We start from the raw sequence: 18,426 nt of genomic DNA on the forward strand, positions 1-18,426 counted from the left end.
ATTTAAAGGGTCTTGAATTTGAAATCCACCTAAGACTTTTCAATACTTTCAAGGGTCTTGATTTTCCCTAAATTGAATTCCCAACTTTCAAGACTTTTCAAGACCCTGCGGATACCCTGATATATGTAGAGTGATATGTCAAGTAGGGGTGCACCGATCACCGATTGCCGATCGCCTATGGGAAATATCTGCCCAACCGATCATCGACCGATCACAGATTACCGATCACCGATATATAAACTCCTCAAAAAAAGTTTGGAAACGTTATTTCGGTCGATTATTTCTCCCCTTTAATAATACCAATTGGCATTGTATTTTATATCGTTGGAAAGCCAGATTAGTGATAGGGCTTAAAAAAAAAAAAAAAATTGTTTAATATAAAAAAATATCGGCAATCAGCCGAAATATCGGCAATCAGCCGATCGCATATTTGAGGTCAAAATTGGCCGATACAGATTGCTTGCCGATCGATCGGTGCACCCCTAATGTCAAGCCTATACTGTCCATTATTCTCAACCTTTTACATATCAAGGTCTGAAGGAATCTGAACGTAAATTAAAACGGCTCCCATGATTTCATGTTAATTCACAAAACCATGATGACACCCCATTATTATGCCTCCGCCGGCGATAGGCGTGGCCGGAGGAGGCATTATGTTTTCGGGTTGTCCGTCCGTCCGTATGTCCATACGTACGTCCATATGTCCATACGTACGTCCATATGTCCGTCCGATGCTCGTTAACGGAATATCTCAGGAACGCCTTGAGGCAATTTCTTCAAATCTGGCTCAAACGTCCACTTGGACTCAAGGATGAACTGATTAGATTTTGGTGGTCAAAGGTCAAAGTTCAAGGTCACTGTGACCTCACGTCCGCCCATTCCATCAAGGAAGGCGGCGGTAAGTAAAAGGGGCCATAGCCAGGGATAGGAAGGTCATAGAGAGATGGGAAACGAGGGGCGGGTAGGGGGAGTGGCTAGGGGGATGTGGGTGGTGGGAGGGGGTGGGGGGGTCAGGGAAGGGGTGAGAGGCTAGGGAAAAGGGGCCGTAGCTAGGGATGGGAAGGTCATAGAGAGGGATGGGAAGGTCGTAGAGAGTCAGGATTGGGGTTAGGGGCATGTGGGTGGTGGGCCTGATCAGTAAGGATTTAAAGGGTTGTGGGAGTGGTTAGGGGGATGTGGGTGGGGGGAGGGGGGCGTGATCAGTATGGGGGTGGGGCTATCTGAAATGGGCTGTAGCGAGGGATAGGGCGGTTGTAGGGAGTCAGGGTTCGAGGGGGAGTGGCTAGGGGGATGTGGGTGGTGCGAGGGGGCATGGTGAGGGAAGGGGGTGGGGCTAGGGAAAAGGGGCCATCGCTAGGGATAGGAAGGTCACAGAAAGTCGGGGTTCGACGGGTGGGTAGGGGGACTGGCTGCGGGAATGTGGGGATTTTCCATGTTGAAAACGATCAGCCATGTTGCTGTGGTGCGGATCTAAGATCTGTTTAGTTTCCTGTAGCGTTTCTGGCCACGACACAAATAAATACTCAGTTACTTGTTGGTGGAGAGAGAGAGACAGCAGCGTCTGGAGACGCTGTGTTCACCCGTCTCATTAACACCCCCCTCTCTCATAACAACACCCTCTCACACATGGTGTTAACTGACGGCAGCCCGTGGAATGGTTACCGTGGCAACGTCACCAGCAATAGAAATTCCAATTAACAAACATCTGTCTCTGTGACAGAAACACATCTGCTGTGAAACGAGAGATGCCAGTTCTAATGAACTGTAGAGATGGAGACTTGAACTTAGACTCAAGTCACACTTAAGTCGCACACGCAGTGACTAGAGATTTGACTTGAGACTCGTCCTCAAAAGAGTTGAGACTCGACTCAGATTTGGCAAATGGGCTGCATTTATATAGCGCTTTACAATCAATAGGTACAGTCACCCATTCATTCACACACCGATGGCAGCAAGCTACCACGCAGGGTGCTGGCACAACATCGGGAGCAATTTGGGGTTCAGTGTCTTGCCCAAGGACACTTCAACATGCAGACTGGAGGAGTCGGGGATCGAACCACCGACCTCTTTTATACAAAGTGATTAGTGGATGACACGCTCTACATCCTGACTGACTGACCTGTTGTGTGTTGCTGGGTGTGTGTTGTGGTGTGACTGACCTGTTGTGTGTTGCTGGGTGTGTGTTGTTGTGTGACTGACCTGTTGTGTGTTGTGGTGTGACTGACCTGTTGTGTGTTGTGGTGTGACTGACCTGTTGTGTGTTGCTGGGTGTGTGTTGTTGTGTGACTGACCTGTTGTGTGTTGTGGTGTGACTGACCTGTTGTGTGTTGCTGGGTGTGTGTTGTTGTGTGACTGACCTGTTGTGTGTTGTGGTGTGACTGACCTGTTGTATGTTGCTGGGTGTGTGTTGTGGTGTGACTGACCTGTTGTGTGTTGTGGTGTGACTGACCTGTTGTGTGTTGCTGGGTGTGTGTTGTGGTGTGACTCACCTGTTGTGTGTTGCTGGGTGTGTGTTGTGGTGTGACTGACCTGTTGTGTGTTGCTGGGTGTGTGTTGTGGTGTGACTCACCTGTTGTGTGTTGCTGGGTGTGTGTTTGGTGTGACTCACCTGTTGTGTGTTGCTGGGTGTGTGTTGTGGTGTGACTGACCTGTTGTGTGTTGCTGGGTGTGTGTTGTGGTGTGACTGACCTGTTGTGTGTTGCTGGGTGTGTGTTGTGGTGTGACTGACCTGTTGTGTGTTGCTGGGTGTGTGTTGTGGTGTGACTGACCTGTTGTGTGTTGCTGGGTGTGTGTTGTGGTGTGACTCACCTGTTGTGTGTTGCTGGGTGTGTGTTGTGGTGTGACTGACCTGTTGTGTGTTGCTGGGTGTGTGTTGTGGTGTGACTCACCTGTTGTGTGTTGCTGGGTGTGTGTTGTGGTGTGACTGACCTGTTGTGTGTTGCTGGGTGTGTGTTGTGGTGTGACTGACCTGTTGTGTGTTGCTGGGTGTGTATGGCAGCAGCGTGGAGACGTGGAACATCAGCTCTGTGTCTCTGAAGGTGGTGTAGAGGGAGTGGCTTCCCGTAGAGTCCACTGTGAGGAAACCAAAACCTGCCATCAGACCAGCTTCAAGACCAAGGGGCAACATCCGCCTCTGAGAAGTGAAGCCTGAAACCAGCACTCTTTCTAATGGCCAGCAGGGGGAACGACTCCACTGGCTGCAAAGAGAAGTCTGATTGTATGGGGAAATGACCCTACTTCTCACCTGATTTATGACACTTTCCTAATGAGTTTTTGGTCTCAAACACGAGTTTCAAGTCTTCTTCAAAACAGCAGGATGTTCATTTTCTAAATTATGCTCCCATTTAGAGTGAAACAGATGATGAGGCCGTGGCCACACTGATCCGTCAGAAAATGGACATAATTATAAAACGGATAGATTGATGTCCGTTGTGTTGTTTTTCTACAGTATTGGCAGCATTAGCTACAGCTGTTAGCTGTGAGCTACGTTTGCTAACTAAGTGTTCGCCAGGCTCAAAACGCCGCCCATAATAACTTTTAACCAGTTGGAGTCACACTCTTTCCATAAGCCCACCAGCTTTGATACTAGTCGTTGATATTGGAACAATATCGTGGCTGTAAAATAACGTTTTTACGACGATGCGGGCAACGGTCGGTCACTCTGTTTCCAGTATTTCCGCTGACGGTGACCAATCTGTCCATCCCATACGTCCATCCAGACAAAAGTTCAGCCCCCCCTGAAATGTCTGGAGACGTACAGGTTATCAGTGCTCCACGGACAGACGCACGGCTGTCTGTGAAAAGGAAGTGAAGTGAACAGAGAAATGAATGCACGGACGGACACCATGCATCAGTGTGGCCACGGCCTAAAGCAGACTATGCTGGCTTTGGGGTGTGATTGACAGGTCAGCTGTCCAGTGATCGTGACGCTGGGAACTGGCAGGCGGAGCTGAAACCCTCTGGTCTCACGCTCGCTGCTTCTGCCTCCAAATAACCAAGATGGCGACGCTCACAATGACAAACTCCAGGCCTCAGAATGGGAGTCCACAAAACAATGGGTGATGTCACAGAGGCTACCTCCACTATGCAGTCTATGCTCACTACACACACTGCACACACACTGAGACTGCACACACACTGCACAGACCCCACACACACACACACACACACAGACACACACACACACAGACACACACACACACACACACACACACACACACACACACACACACACACACAGAGAGAGTGTTTCTTACTGCTGGTGTCCAGCTGTGCTGCGTACTTGTTGAACCCTCGGAGGCGGACCTTGTGTGCGAGCAGCTCCAGGAAGTGGTCCAGAGCAGGGCTGGAGCTCTGGTTGTTGTACATGTCGTCCTCACTGCTCTGCCCGGCGCTGCAGTACAACACGCCCACCTTCTGCTGCAGGCTCAGCTGCAACACAGAGAGACACATCTTACTCCCAGGGCCAGGGCCAGGGCCAGGGCAAGGGCCAGGGCCAGGGCCAGGGCAAGGGCCAGGGCCAGGGCCAGGGCCAGGGCAAGGGCCAGGGCAAGGGCCAGGGCAAGGGCCAGGGCCAGGGCAAGGGCCAGGGCCAGGGCAAGGGCCAGGGCCAGGGCAAGGGCCAGGGCAAGGGCCAGGGCCAGGGCCAGGGCCAGGGCCAGGGCAAGGGCCAGGGCAAGGGCAAGGACAAGGACAAGGGCAAGGGCAAGGGCCAGGGCAAGGGCAAGGACCAGGGCAAGGGCCAGGGCAAGGACAAGCCTTATCTTTTCTAGTTTCTAGCACTCAGTCTCCCATAACTCAAAGGGACATCAGTGATGTCAAAAGAGCACTTGTGATGTCATCAGTGATGCGAAGTTGTGATATGATCAGTGATGTCATAAGAGTAGACTCTCAAGTACCCCCTGAGTGCTATTCTTACATTTTTCCATTTTACCCTTTCTCTCAAGTTGAGAGAAAGGGTAAAATGGAAAAATGTAAGAATAAATCATGAAAATAAATGAAATGTTAAAATAAATCTGCTCAGGGGGCATTAATTGCAACTCTTTCACTCCATTTCTTATTTTGTTTGTAGAACTCACCAGTTTAAATTTGATTAAGGCTTAAAGTTACGCATCATTAACACTTTGAGTGCCACGGCCCTTGGGCAAAAGGTTGCTTGCTGTGCCACATAGGCCGCAATGCATTTTAAAACAGTCATATAATTTTTTTAATAATTACTATGTAAACACTGAACACGCACAAATAACGATGAGACTCTCTTCTATCACCTGCAAAAAAAAGTTTATTGATCCCATTTTCCGTTCTTTAGTTATGAGCCGGAGAAGATAGCTTGATTGAAGCAAAAACATCCCTTTTTTTCTACGAGCTGAGATAATGAGCCTTTTGTGAAATTAAACATTTCAAGCACATCACTGACTCTGAAGCTAATTTTCTGATGTCTGGGTCTGTCTGGGTGAAGTGTATGCTGCTCTGCTGCTCTGCGTGCTCCCCCCCCCCCCCCCCTCAACTGCACACGCCTCCTGGGTGTGTCTTATGTGTCTGGTGGCTCTCAGTCTCTGCTGAGTTTGCTGCGCACACACAGTGAATGGTGCGCGACATTCAGCTTTTTGGTTCCGCGTGTGTTTGTCACGGGCTGGCATGCTTCCAGTTCGGAATAATAGGCTGATTATGTATATGTGCTGTTGCAGCGTACATGGAGGTGCTCAGTTGTGACAGCGGATGCTGCTGCTGGGGGCACAGCTGGCGTTGTGCTCGTTTATGGAGGCACGTCGATGCATACGGACGGATGCGATGCGATTTCCTCATTTTCCCCAGTGACTATTTCTGTGTGTTTGGCTCCTTTTTCTCTGATCAGGAGAGTGCTGTCGCCACCTAATGGGTTTGTAAAATAGGTTATCGACCTCCAATAGCTACAATATTGTTAGAGGCGACGTAAGAAGCTTAGATCGACACCCCCCCGTCAAAAAAACAATTTGGAGTTATGACGCCATTTGGCGTCGCTGGCACTGTACGGTAAATTTCTAATGACGCCATATGGCGTCGCTGGCACTGAACGTGTTAAAGGCATGGCCGCTTTGAGTGACAGGTGGGTAGCCGCTAGGTGGCGCTGCAGCAAGCTGTGAGGTGTGAAGCCTGAAAGGCTCCGTAAGCAGACACAGACTGTTATCTCCACTATCAGTTTGACTCTATGAGCCTGCAGTCTCACTCACACACACACACACACACACACACACACACACACACACACACACACACACACACGGCTGAGTGTGACATCCGTCTCAACAGACTCAGCAACACAGACAGAAAGTGATTTCTACTGAATTATTCATGATGGAGACAAGGTGCAGGTGAAAAGTAGAAGGAACGCACCGTGGCTATATGCCTCTATATATTTAAGCAATATAGCATGAGAGCCAGTGTGTTGTGCCAAATATATCCCCCTGATCAGCAGTTATCCCACTCGGCCTGCGGCCTCGTATATTCCACAACACGTATATTCCACAACACACGCAGCTCGAGTGCTATATTGCTTTTATAAAACGGTTTCCAAGTATGATAATATAATAATAATAATAATACTATAAGTCCGACTCCGACTGGCATGTCATTCTGATAGAGTCAGTTGAAACACTACTGTAAGGCGGGACCGCAAGAACGTGCGGGTGATTTGATTGGATCGTTCTGGAGACTGAAGTTGACATTGGCCAATCCTGGCGCTTGCTGAGAAGCTGAGAGCTTTCTGGAAACCCCGACAGGCAGCTCGAGCGCAGCGTTGCATTCTCAGCGCTTGCTGAGAAGCTGAATGCTTTCTGCAAAGCCCGACACCAACTAACGTTACGGGGTTAAATGCGGGGTTAAATGCGGGGTTAACAGCCTTTCTTTTGCAAAGAAGACATTAGCCCGCATCTATTCTTGTACAAAACATCATTTTCTGCGAAGTATTAGTAAAGTTATAAGCGAAGATCGATTCACAAGGATCTGACAGCTGTCTCCGCCATTTGTTTTTTTTTAAACCAAAGGCTTTTAGTAAGAGAGTTGCCATGGCAACCAATAAGCCATGGCCATGGGTTATTGGACTCGGTTATTGGATTTATACAATGGCTGTGAACCAATCAGATTGCTTGATTTGAGAGAGCCGTTTTATAAATATATATATATATATATCTATATATAGATATATCTATATATAGATATATCTATATATATCTATATATATATATATCTCTATCTATCTATCTATCTATCTATCTATCTATCTATCTATCTATCTATCTATCTATATATATATATATGCCTCCACCAACAAGTAGAGCCAAGACACCTTTGTATGGATTTGATCTTTTGAACTTTATTTTTTAAATCACACCTATTTGTATTGCTTTATGAGCATTATATGAGGTGAAAAAATGTTTAAAAAAGTTTTACTTCACCATAATGTGGCTTCAGTTATCCTCTCCCTAGGCCCAAAATTCTTCTCCCACCCCCCCTTTTTTTTTAATCGTACCGTCAAAACGCCTGGTTCGATCACTGTGTATCCCCAGGGGTGGACTCGACACAAATATGTCAGTTTAAAAAAAATAGTACCGTCAAAACGCCTGGTTCGATCACTGTGTATCCCCAGGGGTGGACTCGACACAAATATGTCAGTTTAAAAAAAATCGTACCGTCAAAACGCCTGGTTCGATCACTGTGTATCCCCAGGGGTGGACTCGACACAAATATGTCAGTTTTTAAAAAATCGTACCGTCAAAACCCCTGGTTCGATCACTGTGTATCCCCAGGGGTGGACTCGACACAAATATGTCAGTTTAAAAAAAATGGTACCGTCAAAACGCCTGGTTCGATCACTGTGTATCCCCAGGGGTGGACTCGACACAAATATGTCAGTTTAAAAAAAATGGTACCGTCAAAACGCCTGGTTCGATCACTGTGTATCCCCAGGGGTGGACTCGACACAAATATGTCAGTTTAAAAAAAATCGTACCGTCAAAACGCCAGATGCCTCGAGTCAGAGCCGGCGCAACTCACCCTGCTCTCCCCTACTGAATGAGAAGCATTCCAAAATGGAAAATGGATCCGTGGCAGCCTCTGACTGTGACAAAGCATCTTCAGAGCCTCCTTCAGGTTTATCTGATCCACTTTCAGCCTCAAAGGCCAAATCCATTTGTGGAGCCAAATGTCCAATTTCATGCTCGCCTTTCCTCCTCTCCGAGATGCTGCTGTCACCGTGGCGATCAGCCTGGATACGTTACGTGAGATGCTGCTGTCACCGTGGCGATCAGCCTGGATACGTTACGTGAGATGCTGCTGTCACCGTGGCGATCAGCCTGGATACGTTACGTGAGATGCTGCTGTCACCGTGGCGATCAGCCTGGATACTTTACGTGAGATGCTGCCGTCGCCGTGGCGATCAGCCTGGATACGTTACGTGAGATGCTGCTGTCACCGTGGCGATCAGCCTGGATACGTTAGGTGAGATGCTGTTGTCACCGTGGCGATCAGCCTGGATACTTTACGTGAGATGCTGCTGTCACCGTGGCGATCAGCCTGGATACGTTACGTGAGATGCTGCTGTCACCGTGGCGATCAGCCTGGATACGTTACGTGAGATGCTGCTGTCACCGTGGCGATCAGCCTGGATACTTTACGTGAGATGCTGCTGTCACCGTGGTGATCAGCCTGGATACGTTACGTGAGATGCTGTTGTCACCGTGGCGATCAGCCTGGATACGTTACGTGAGATGCTGCTGTCACCGTGGCGATCAGCCTGGATACATTAGGTGAGATGCTGTTGTCACCGTGGCGATCAGCCTGGATACGTTACGTGAGATGCTGCTGTCACCGTGGCGATCAGCCTGGATACGTTACGTGAGATGCTGTTGTCACCGTGGCGATCAGCCTGGATACGTTACGTGAGATGCTGCTGTCACCGTGGCGATCAGCCTGGATACATTAGGTGAGATGCTGTTGTCACCGTGGCGATCAGCCTGGATACGTTACGTGAGATGCTGCTGTCACCGTGGCGATCAGCCTGGATACGTTACGTGAGATGCTGTTGTCACCGTGGCGATTAGCCTGGATACATTACGTGAGATGCTGCTGTCACCGTGGCGATCAGCCTGGATACGTTACGTGACAAATAGTCACTCACGGATGTGAGGGCCGAATAATTGATGGACCTGCGGCCTTCAGAGCAGAATTCAAAGGGGAAAAAGTGCAGCTATAGAAACGTACAGCTGTCAGGAGCGCTGAAAATACCTGGAGAGACCAAAACGCTTTTCTTTTCTTTTTTTTAACCAGGCTATACACATGTTTGTGTCTGCTGTAAAATTGGGCATTTTAACCCATTGATACCTGATGCAGCATTTGCATGTATATCCCTCATTTGCGTGTGTATCCCTTTAAGGCTGCGAACCGCGTCACGCGGTTCGTGAGATGCTTCTTTACATTACGCCATTTGGCAGACGCTTTTTATCCAACGCGACTGAGGGGACATTCAGACCCAAAAGCGTTTTTGGAGCTGCCAGCGTCTTTCTGCAATTCATTCTCTATGTCAGGACGCGCTAGACGTGCTCCTCTTTTAATGAACGAGCCTGGCGTTTAAACGCTGGTGGCGTCTGTTGTTTTTGGAGGATCGCTGTGGGCGTTTTTAAGCTGAAAAAAGTTGAACATTAGAGGAAAAGCGCACTGATCGTCTTTTTCACTCTTCCTACCTTTTCTCGTCCAGAGGGATTTTCAACCTCCGCTGCTGCCAGAATTGGCAATAATCTGGCTTTCATGTTGACAGTGAACAACATCAAACAGACAAAACCAGCTGGCTACCGTCCATGTGGTCGTTGTGTTCTGATCTGTACTGCACGCGACTGCAGGGGAAAACAAACGGAGCACAAAAAAAACGCTCAGTGCGCTGAGTTTTGTGCACAATGGAAGTGCTCTCAACATGATTTTCATAGCGTTCTGACTGAAAAAAACGATTTTGGTGTGAATGTCCCTTTACAATATCACATTTTGTCAACAGTAGAGAAATCTATATGATGCCCTGATGAAGGCACATGCTGAAACGCGTTAGCCTTGAATAAAAAAATATAAATTTGAGCAAAGTCTTGCATTTTAATGGAGCGCTGCTATTTCCACTCATGGAGTGATTTCTTTCTACAAGTAGAGAAATCTACTTTGCAAACACAATCTATGATAGCTATAACTTTTGAAGGAATAGAGTAGCACCTGTAGAAAGTAGATTGAGAAGAATTTTACGTTTTGTTTTTTTAAAGCATATTAGAAACAATTGGTTTAATGGAGACCTCCTAAAAAGTGTAAAAGTCCTGCTTCATCCAGGGATGCTTTCAAGGTGAAGACCTTTGACTGTCTGCCCACTTCGTTGTTTGATTCCCTCTGAGAAGCTGTGGCGTGCATTTTCTTCCTCTCTGCCTCATGTGCCTGCCTACAAAAGGCTTAATCCAAACAGTCATTCTCAGTAATGTACTGAGGTTACTGTACATATTCACTGTCCACCTTGAGCGTTCCACAAAAAGATGCTTTCAAATGAGCCGTTTGATAAAACTATTATCAACGTATTAATAAAAATGCTTACAAAATTTGCCATTTATTAACAAAACAGTTAATTAAATGGACAAATGAAAGACTGATGAGTGAATGCTGATGATTTGCAAAATGCTATTTAAAAAGACCTAACTTTACTATTGGACTTTCTTTTTCTTTTTTTTACTTAAAGCACAAGCGTGCCACACTATACAGTAGCCTAGCTGCTGCAGAGCTCTCTTTGAAGTATTTTAATATCACTTAATAATTAAGTAGTAAAATTACACAATTTAAATAAATCATTTGCTATAAGCTACATGATGTCACGTGTTTCTAATTTCTACATGCAGGTGTTAAAATGCTTGAAGCTGGGGAAGGGAATGATATGATGAAGGTTGGGGTAGTATTATAGTACCGGCTTCCAAACGGAGCAAATCACTAATCAGGTCCAGCTTGGCAAAAATCTCGTCGATAAATATCCCTTTAAGAGCGCAGTGCATTCATGGGTAATTGCCTACTGTGGCTAATATTAGCCGCTAGTTAGTTATGTTACATGGCAGTAAAACGCCACTGAATGACCAAATTCATATAACTTTTAACCATTTCGGGCAAAACCGTTTCCATATGTACCCATCAGCGTTGGTTAGTTGTTTATAACGTGGCTGGTTATATTTCGTCAGACGAAGAGCTGCTTTGGCTCGAAACGTTATCACTTGGTGCAATAAAGCATTCAAAAAGGAGTCCTGCTAGTGTGCGAGCGTTTTTTGCATTTATTTCACTGTTACAGTTTTCGTCTCAGCACCTACCCGAAGTCTCGGTTCATGGATGTGCATGTTTTCATATATTTCAATACTGGGAGGCGGGCCATAGCATCTCTGTCGATGATTTGATTCGACAGTTCTGGGCAGTGGCGTTGGCGTTGGTCAATCCTGGCGTGTTCCACCCCCAAATCGATTGTCTTCTGGCGCAAAGCGAGTGGCTTCTAGGACGAACAGGCTCTCTGAGCCGCACGCCACTAACATTATTTTAGAGCAGCGCAGTAAATACAATATTCCTGGAACGCGAGTTTAACGAAACAGTTACATGTCCTCTGCATTCTACATCAAATAAAGACATTACTGTTTGTTTTATTTGCTATGTCACATACTTATTGGCCAAGTTATGTTCAATTCAAGGGAGTGTAGGCGGCCATCTTTTCAAATCAAGTAGAATACCGTTTTAGGAAATGGCAAGCTGCAACAATAAGTCATGTTAAACCGGAACTTGTACCCACAATTATTTTTTACAGTGGGGCATTCAAAAATAAGGTGGATAGAATTCCATGATGACCCTATTTTCCTTGATTGATGACCTCAGTAAACACTTTGCTAATGAGTTTATGGTCTTCTTCCATACAGCACGATGATCATGTGTTGTGTTTGGAGTCAAATAGACGATAGAGCAGACTATGCTTTGGGGTAGGGATGGGAATTTCATGTATTTTCCTTAACCGTTAGTTGCGCACCTTAACAATCAGTTACTCGGTTATTGTTAATGTCGTTTCTCTCCCCCAACCCCCGCCCCCCCAGGTTGGGGGGGGGACAGGCTGGGTAACTCACCTCTTGCTGGTCCAGTTTGAGCAGCTGCTCGGGCACGTTGTGCGAGCCGCTGGCCAGGCGGAGGCAGCGGACGTTGAGCTGGGGGACGGCGAGCTCCAGCACGTCCCTGAGAGGCAGGCCGCGTGCCGAGCCGTGCTTCCCCTCCGACGGCACCGCGTCTTCCAGCACACCGCCTCGCAGCGTGCTGAGCTGCAGAGAGGGGAAGAGTACACACATTCTTTACTTAAGAAGAGGTACAGGTACTTGTGTAAAAAAAGACTTAGTAGAACTACTGATTCAACTTGTTTACTCAATTAAAAGTAAAGAGGTTCAGGCTCTGAAATGTACTCAAAAGTATCAAAGTAAAAAAGTATGTCTACACCGGCTGTTTCTGTGCAAAGCTGAACCTCACATCATATTAATATAATACTTGGATTAATAATTGGTGTGTTATGGATTTTCCACACAAAAAAGGTGCACATAATGTGTGAAAGCTGGGAGAGAGACAGACAACATCACATTGTTTTTGTCGGTCGTGCATTAAAACTAAAGTAACGAGCCTGTTTTTTTTAATGTAAGGAGTAGAAAGTACAGATATTTGTGTTAAAATGTAGGGAGTACCAGAATAAACTCACAGAGAATCTGATGAAGGTCTCACGACCGAAACGTTATTCTGATTAAACTTTTTATTGCATGTGGAGACAGTGTGCGGGAGTTTATTCTGGTACTGTATCGGGTTTTGCCCTTCTCCGACGCACCTGTTGAGCCTAGGTGTGCAAAAGCTTTTTTCCTTCAAAATGTAGGGAGTAAAAGTAAAAAGATGGCAGAAAAATAAAGACTTAGTGAAGTAGGCCTACAGATAGAGACACTGCATGGAACAGGCCGCGCCCATCACGGGGGAAAAGCTCCGTTCACTTCCACACACCAGCGTCATTTTCCTTGAATTAAACATAGCTAAAAGCTGTTGTGTGGTGGGGCTGCACAGACAACACATGTAAAAAATCGCCAGTTTACGTTTTTTTGTACTCCCGAGCAAAACAAGGAAGCTATTGAGAATTGGCGAGAAGAAAAATGTGGATGTTGCTGTCAATGAAGTAAGTTGGAGTGTTTATCTTCCATATATATGATCTTTGTGTGCAACACCCAACCATGCACGCGACATATTTATCATCCACAAAACACTTCACCACTCATGTACATATTGTATATATTTACTCGATTTGATTGCACTTGCAACTTTGTGATTGTCTTTAGTTATCTTCCTACTTCTTATCTCTGTATATTGATGTGACCGCTACGCTGCATACCGACACTAAGACAAATTCCTTGTATGTAACTTGCATACTGTGGCAATGAAAGTGATTCTGATTCTGACATAGGAGAACACCAGGATTGGACGGGAGTTTGTGTTTTCCCCCGTTTTGGGCGTGGTTTCTGAATGATGACGCGCTCTGCAGTGTCTCTATAGCTGAACATCTGAAGTCTGAGGAGTGGTGAGAGACAGCAGAATCTCTGGGGTTAAAAACCAAAGAGGGGCCAAGGCTCTCACGTTAGAAACAAAGTCTAAAGGGACAGTTCACCCCCAAATCAAAGACTTTTTCCTCTGTACCTGTAGACCCACCGTCTCACCACACAGCTGGAAGCGTGCATCTCACGTTCGCTTAGCTGTATCGTTAGCTTAGCTTACCTTCGCTGTAAAATCAGCACTCTCAAAAAAGAAAAAGTACATCAAAAAGCTACTCATTCACAGTAACATGAGTACAGTAAATGGAATGAGTTAGTTCCACCCTTGTTCCTCAGTTCCTCCCATGGTGAGATGAAAGAAGATCTTCCATTAACTTGTGATCAATATTTCAACATTCCTCCTGGCAGAGCAGATTTATCTCTACTAATATCATAAGGCGGATTCCGCACAATTGCTCAACTGAGCATGCTCAGAACGGTGCATACGAGAGAGAGAGAGAGCGAGGGAGAGACCGAGATGTTAACGGGAAGGGAGAGAGCGATATACTCGCGCACACACACACACACACACACACACACACACACACACACACACACACCTTTGAAATCTAAATTCTGTCCCTGCACAAGCAAGATGCCAGCTCGCAGACACAATATATTTGTAGATATATTTAGACAGACACAGAGGTGTGTTTGTTTCGTTAGTTACCTCGCTGGTCCTGAAGATGAGCCGGTAGTTGAACTGCGCCCCGTCCTTCCGGTCTTCCAGCTTCTCCCGCCGGAGGCTCAGCGCCACCGGACCCAGGTTCTCATCAGTACCCAGGTAGTTCTGATGATCTAAACACAGTAAGAGAGACCCAGGTAGTTTTGAAGATCTAAACACACAGTAGGGGTGTCAAAAATAATCGATTATAAGATGCATCGCGATGCGGACGTGCACGATTCTGCATTGATTAACAAATATCAAAAATCGATTATTAAAAAAAAAAAAAAATGATTTTTTTTTTTTTTTTTTTATCAAATAAAATAGAATGTAAGTACATGCAGTTGTTTATTTTAATTATGGATCATAATACAATGCAATTCCAAATGCACTTTTATTTTAAAAGTAGCCACACAGTGAGAAAAAAGAAAGTGAGAAAAAATAAATCATGTATTGCGGAAAAAGTGATGCATCGATTTAAGATGCATCGCGATGCATCGTGATGCATCGTTTAATCGAATCGAATCGAATCGTTGACAGATGAATCGTAATCGAATCGAATCGTGAGGCCAGTGAAGATTCACAGCCCTAACACACAGTAAGAGAGACCCAGGTTCTCATCAGTACCCAGGTAGTTCTGATGATCTAAACACAATAAGAGAGACCCAGGTAGTTTTGAAGATCTAAACACACAGTAAGAGAGACCCAGGTTCTCATCGGTACCCAGGTAGTTCTGATGATCTAAAGTTTAGATCATCATCACATCTTACTGTTTAGATTCTAAACAGTAAGAGGGACCCTGGGAGTGCTGATGATCTAAACAGTTTTTCAAACATTTTAGTGCAAAATATTTGAATTCTACATAGCCTACTTTATTATTTGTATGCACAGAGACTGCCCTGTATGTAGTGGTGTAGTCTCTGAATTTTCCAAACAGCTTATCTTGGTAATGTTGACATTCGCCGCAGAAGTCTCCTCGGAATCTTCAATGACATAATGCTTTCTACTGTATGACATCACAATGCCTGCTGATGGCATAAAAGACCAAACAGCTAGCAGTTTAGCTAACTGCTACACAAACAAACAGCTCATTCTTGTCTGCCCTCCGCACCTCTCCTCTCCTCTCCTCCCTTCTCTTCTCTTCTCTTCTCTTCTCTTCCTCTGTATTTTTTAACCATGAACTTTTGCGTGCTTCACGCACTCATTTCTAGGGTGGAGACTCTGGAGACTCTGCACACTTTTTTGGGCTGTGACCAAACTCCTGCACTTTTCTAGTCTTGTCTAGTTTTTCTTTTCTTGAGGTGGTCTGGAAGTGACACTCTGGAGCCACTTACAGATGGGGGGATGAGGATCGTAGATTTTTATTCTATTTTATTTTATCGATACCATTTTCGTCCTTATCGATACACTATCGATACTTTTCTATTATTTAGTGGAAAGACGAGAATATTTTTTTAACAGAACCGGTGCTTTCATTGCTTAACTGTGAGTCTGTGACTGTTTGACTTCTGAACATAATGATTAACCTCGCCTTCAATAAACACACTGCTGATGCTGGGCATTTATTTGAAAGAAAATTAATGGTTGTATTTTAATTTAAATATTTGCTTTGATTAAACAAATCCTGGCATTAGTAGTTTTAAATTTGAATTACCAGCTGTTTAGTCATATTCCCTCTCTAATTATATTGCTGTGAAAACACACACATTTATCATGCATTGCAAACTGTATTTATTCAAGTTTTCGCCAAAAACTACAGTTTGCATAACATTTATTTAAACGCATCTGTTATTTAACTTCGCCAATGCATCTTTTTTAAACTGAATAGACATTGAACCCATCATGAATACATGTTGATGCCTTTTACTCTAAGGTCTGAGGATGTCCTAATATGGACACGCTATACATCATCATCGTCATGTGCTGTCTATAGCCACTTGTAAACATGAAGTCAGGACGACCATCGGGAAGAAAAAACATTCAAGCCGTTTGCAGCACTTGAGGAAACAGTGAGTTTGCTTGTTTAATTCATTCAGTGGATGGATAAATCTGGGAGGCGGTAATGCAACTTGCCAACTGCCATAAAACACTACAGAAGAAGAAGAAGATGACAACACAATTGGCTGGGCTGTGAGCAAGTCATAATTGTATGTGTCCTCTTGTTGATTAATATTTCAGTAATGTCAATAAGAGCATGTCTATACTGTCCAAGAAGCCAGCTGGCAGACTCAATGACCTTCTGCTATTCTGCATGCAGATTGATAATGAGCCAGACCTCTAATAAAGCTAAACACTCTATCATCTGATAATAAGCTCCACACAGCTGCAGTCATGCACAACCAACAAAGCTCTGGGCAGACGCAAAGTAGTGGAAAGCATCCCTGCTCCATCAATCTGGGGATGTGCACTGCCTGGTGGAATCCTACAAGCATAGTATACGAATGGTATCTCTTCTCCATTGTGACATCATCAATGATGTCATAAATCCCTCTACTGTGACATCATCGAAGTACGAACCAGGGAACCAGAGCTCTTCCCTTGGGAAAACCAGAACCTGCGCACTATTAATGCGCATCCCCCTCACATATCTCCCATCTTAGCTAAGTTGTTGCTATGACCTAAGAGCCACAGCCAGGGATTTGTGAGTGTGTGTACCCTCAAAGCAGTACTACACTATTGACTGTGAGCCTTTCCACAGCACCTGGTCAGGAGACTGAGGGATTGTGAGATCTGGAGATCTGGATCTAGATCTGGAGAACAAGTCCATCGACCTCCAGGACTGTGAAATGGTGAATGAGGACCTGAAAGGAGTGATGCAGAGAGACTGGGAGGAGTTTGCCCACCTGCTTAAGGCAGAGCAGGAGGGCAAACAGCTCCTACGTAAACAGAATGAGGAACTCTGCAAACAGCTGAAGGAGCAGGCGACAAAACTCAATGATTTGCTGCGCCGTGAGAACGCGCGCCTCCACAAAGAGTCCAATGAAGCTTTCGAAAAACTCAAGGCAGAGTTCGAAAAGCTCGATGCAGAGGTGGGAGGCTCCGGAGAGGAAGAGGTCCCCAAAAAGATCAAGAAGACTTCCATGTTCAGCAGATTTGCTCGGCGCTTGCTCACCTCAAATAAGAGGAAGGAGAAGACAAAATAAGAAAAGGGAGAAGATCGAGTCCACTTGAGTTGCTTCAAACCAAGGCGAGCCAAACAAAGGATCCCGTCTCTAAGGCGGCTGACCAAGAGACCAAGAGACCCAGAGACCAAGAGACCAAGAGACCCAGAGACCAAGAGACCCAGAGACCCAGAGACCAAGAGACCTAGAGACCCAGAGACCCAGAGACCTAGAGACCAAGAGACCCAGAGACCAAGAGACCCAGAGACCCAGAGACCAAGAGACCCAGAGACCCAGAGACCAAGAGACCCAGAGATCCAGAGACCCAGAGACCCAGAGACCCAGAGACCAAGAGATCCAGAGACCCAGAGACCAAGAGATCCAGAGACCAAGAGACCCAGAGACCAAGAGACCCAGAGACCAAGAGATCCAGGGCAGAGGGACAACAAGGTCTTGTGAATATGCATAATGAACACGGTGCTTGAAGTGACTCCAAGCACAGCACACAACAGCTGTTCTGAGTAACAGATATATCGGTATCGGCCGATATGTTGGCCGATATGCCGATATTTTTTTATTTTTTATTTTTTAAGTTATAGACAGCATGTTGTGTATATTGGATATTTTTTCTTAATTCAAGTTATATTTTATATTTGTTATATTTGTGTTTTTGTATTTCTAGTTATTTATAATTATTAAATCCCCAGTGAAGTTGACTTTCATTGCATTGATGTCAATTTGGACAATAAGGTTTATTGATAAGCTGTACAATATCCTGCCTATATTACATATCTCAAGTCATGTCAAGTCATATCTTTGTCAAGTGTTTGATATTTGAGGGATCATTGCAAAAACATTGTGTAATAATATAATGTGTATATTATTTATAAGAATATCAGCCGATATATCGATATCGGAATTTTTTTACTCCCTAATATCGGTATCGGTATCGGCCTCAAAAATCCAGTATCGGTCGGGCTCTAGTTGTGAGCACCTCACCAATCCTGCATGTCCCACACAACGTGCCAGCACGCATACG

General features: G+C 45.4%; 1 protein-coding gene across 1 annotated transcript in view; it reads right to left on the reverse strand.

Annotated features, from left to right (window-relative positions):
• Positions 1 to 18,426, reverse strand: part of LOC310776680 (signal-induced proliferation-associated 1-like protein 2) — a gene marked incomplete at both ends in the record, with an annotated part of 44,961 nt that overhangs the window by 22,104 nt on the left and 4,431 nt on the right. Inside the window, 4 exons of the mRNA XM_083636840.1 lie at positions 2,969 to 3,072; positions 4,257 to 4,431; positions 12,141 to 12,329; positions 14,293 to 14,420. Coding sequence (XP_083492966.1) covers positions 2,969 to 3,072; positions 4,257 to 4,431; positions 12,141 to 12,329; positions 14,293 to 14,420 — 596 coding nt within the window. The remainder of the gene's footprint in view (positions 1 to 2,968; positions 3,073 to 4,256; positions 4,432 to 12,140; positions 12,330 to 14,292; positions 14,421 to 18,426) is intronic.

This window comes from Poromitra crassiceps (genome assembly GCF_964638095.1).
Source record: "Poromitra crassiceps genome assembly, chromosome: 5".
NCBI classification, from domain to species: domain Eukaryota; kingdom Metazoa; phylum Chordata; class Actinopteri; order Beryciformes; family Melamphaidae; genus Poromitra; species Poromitra crassiceps.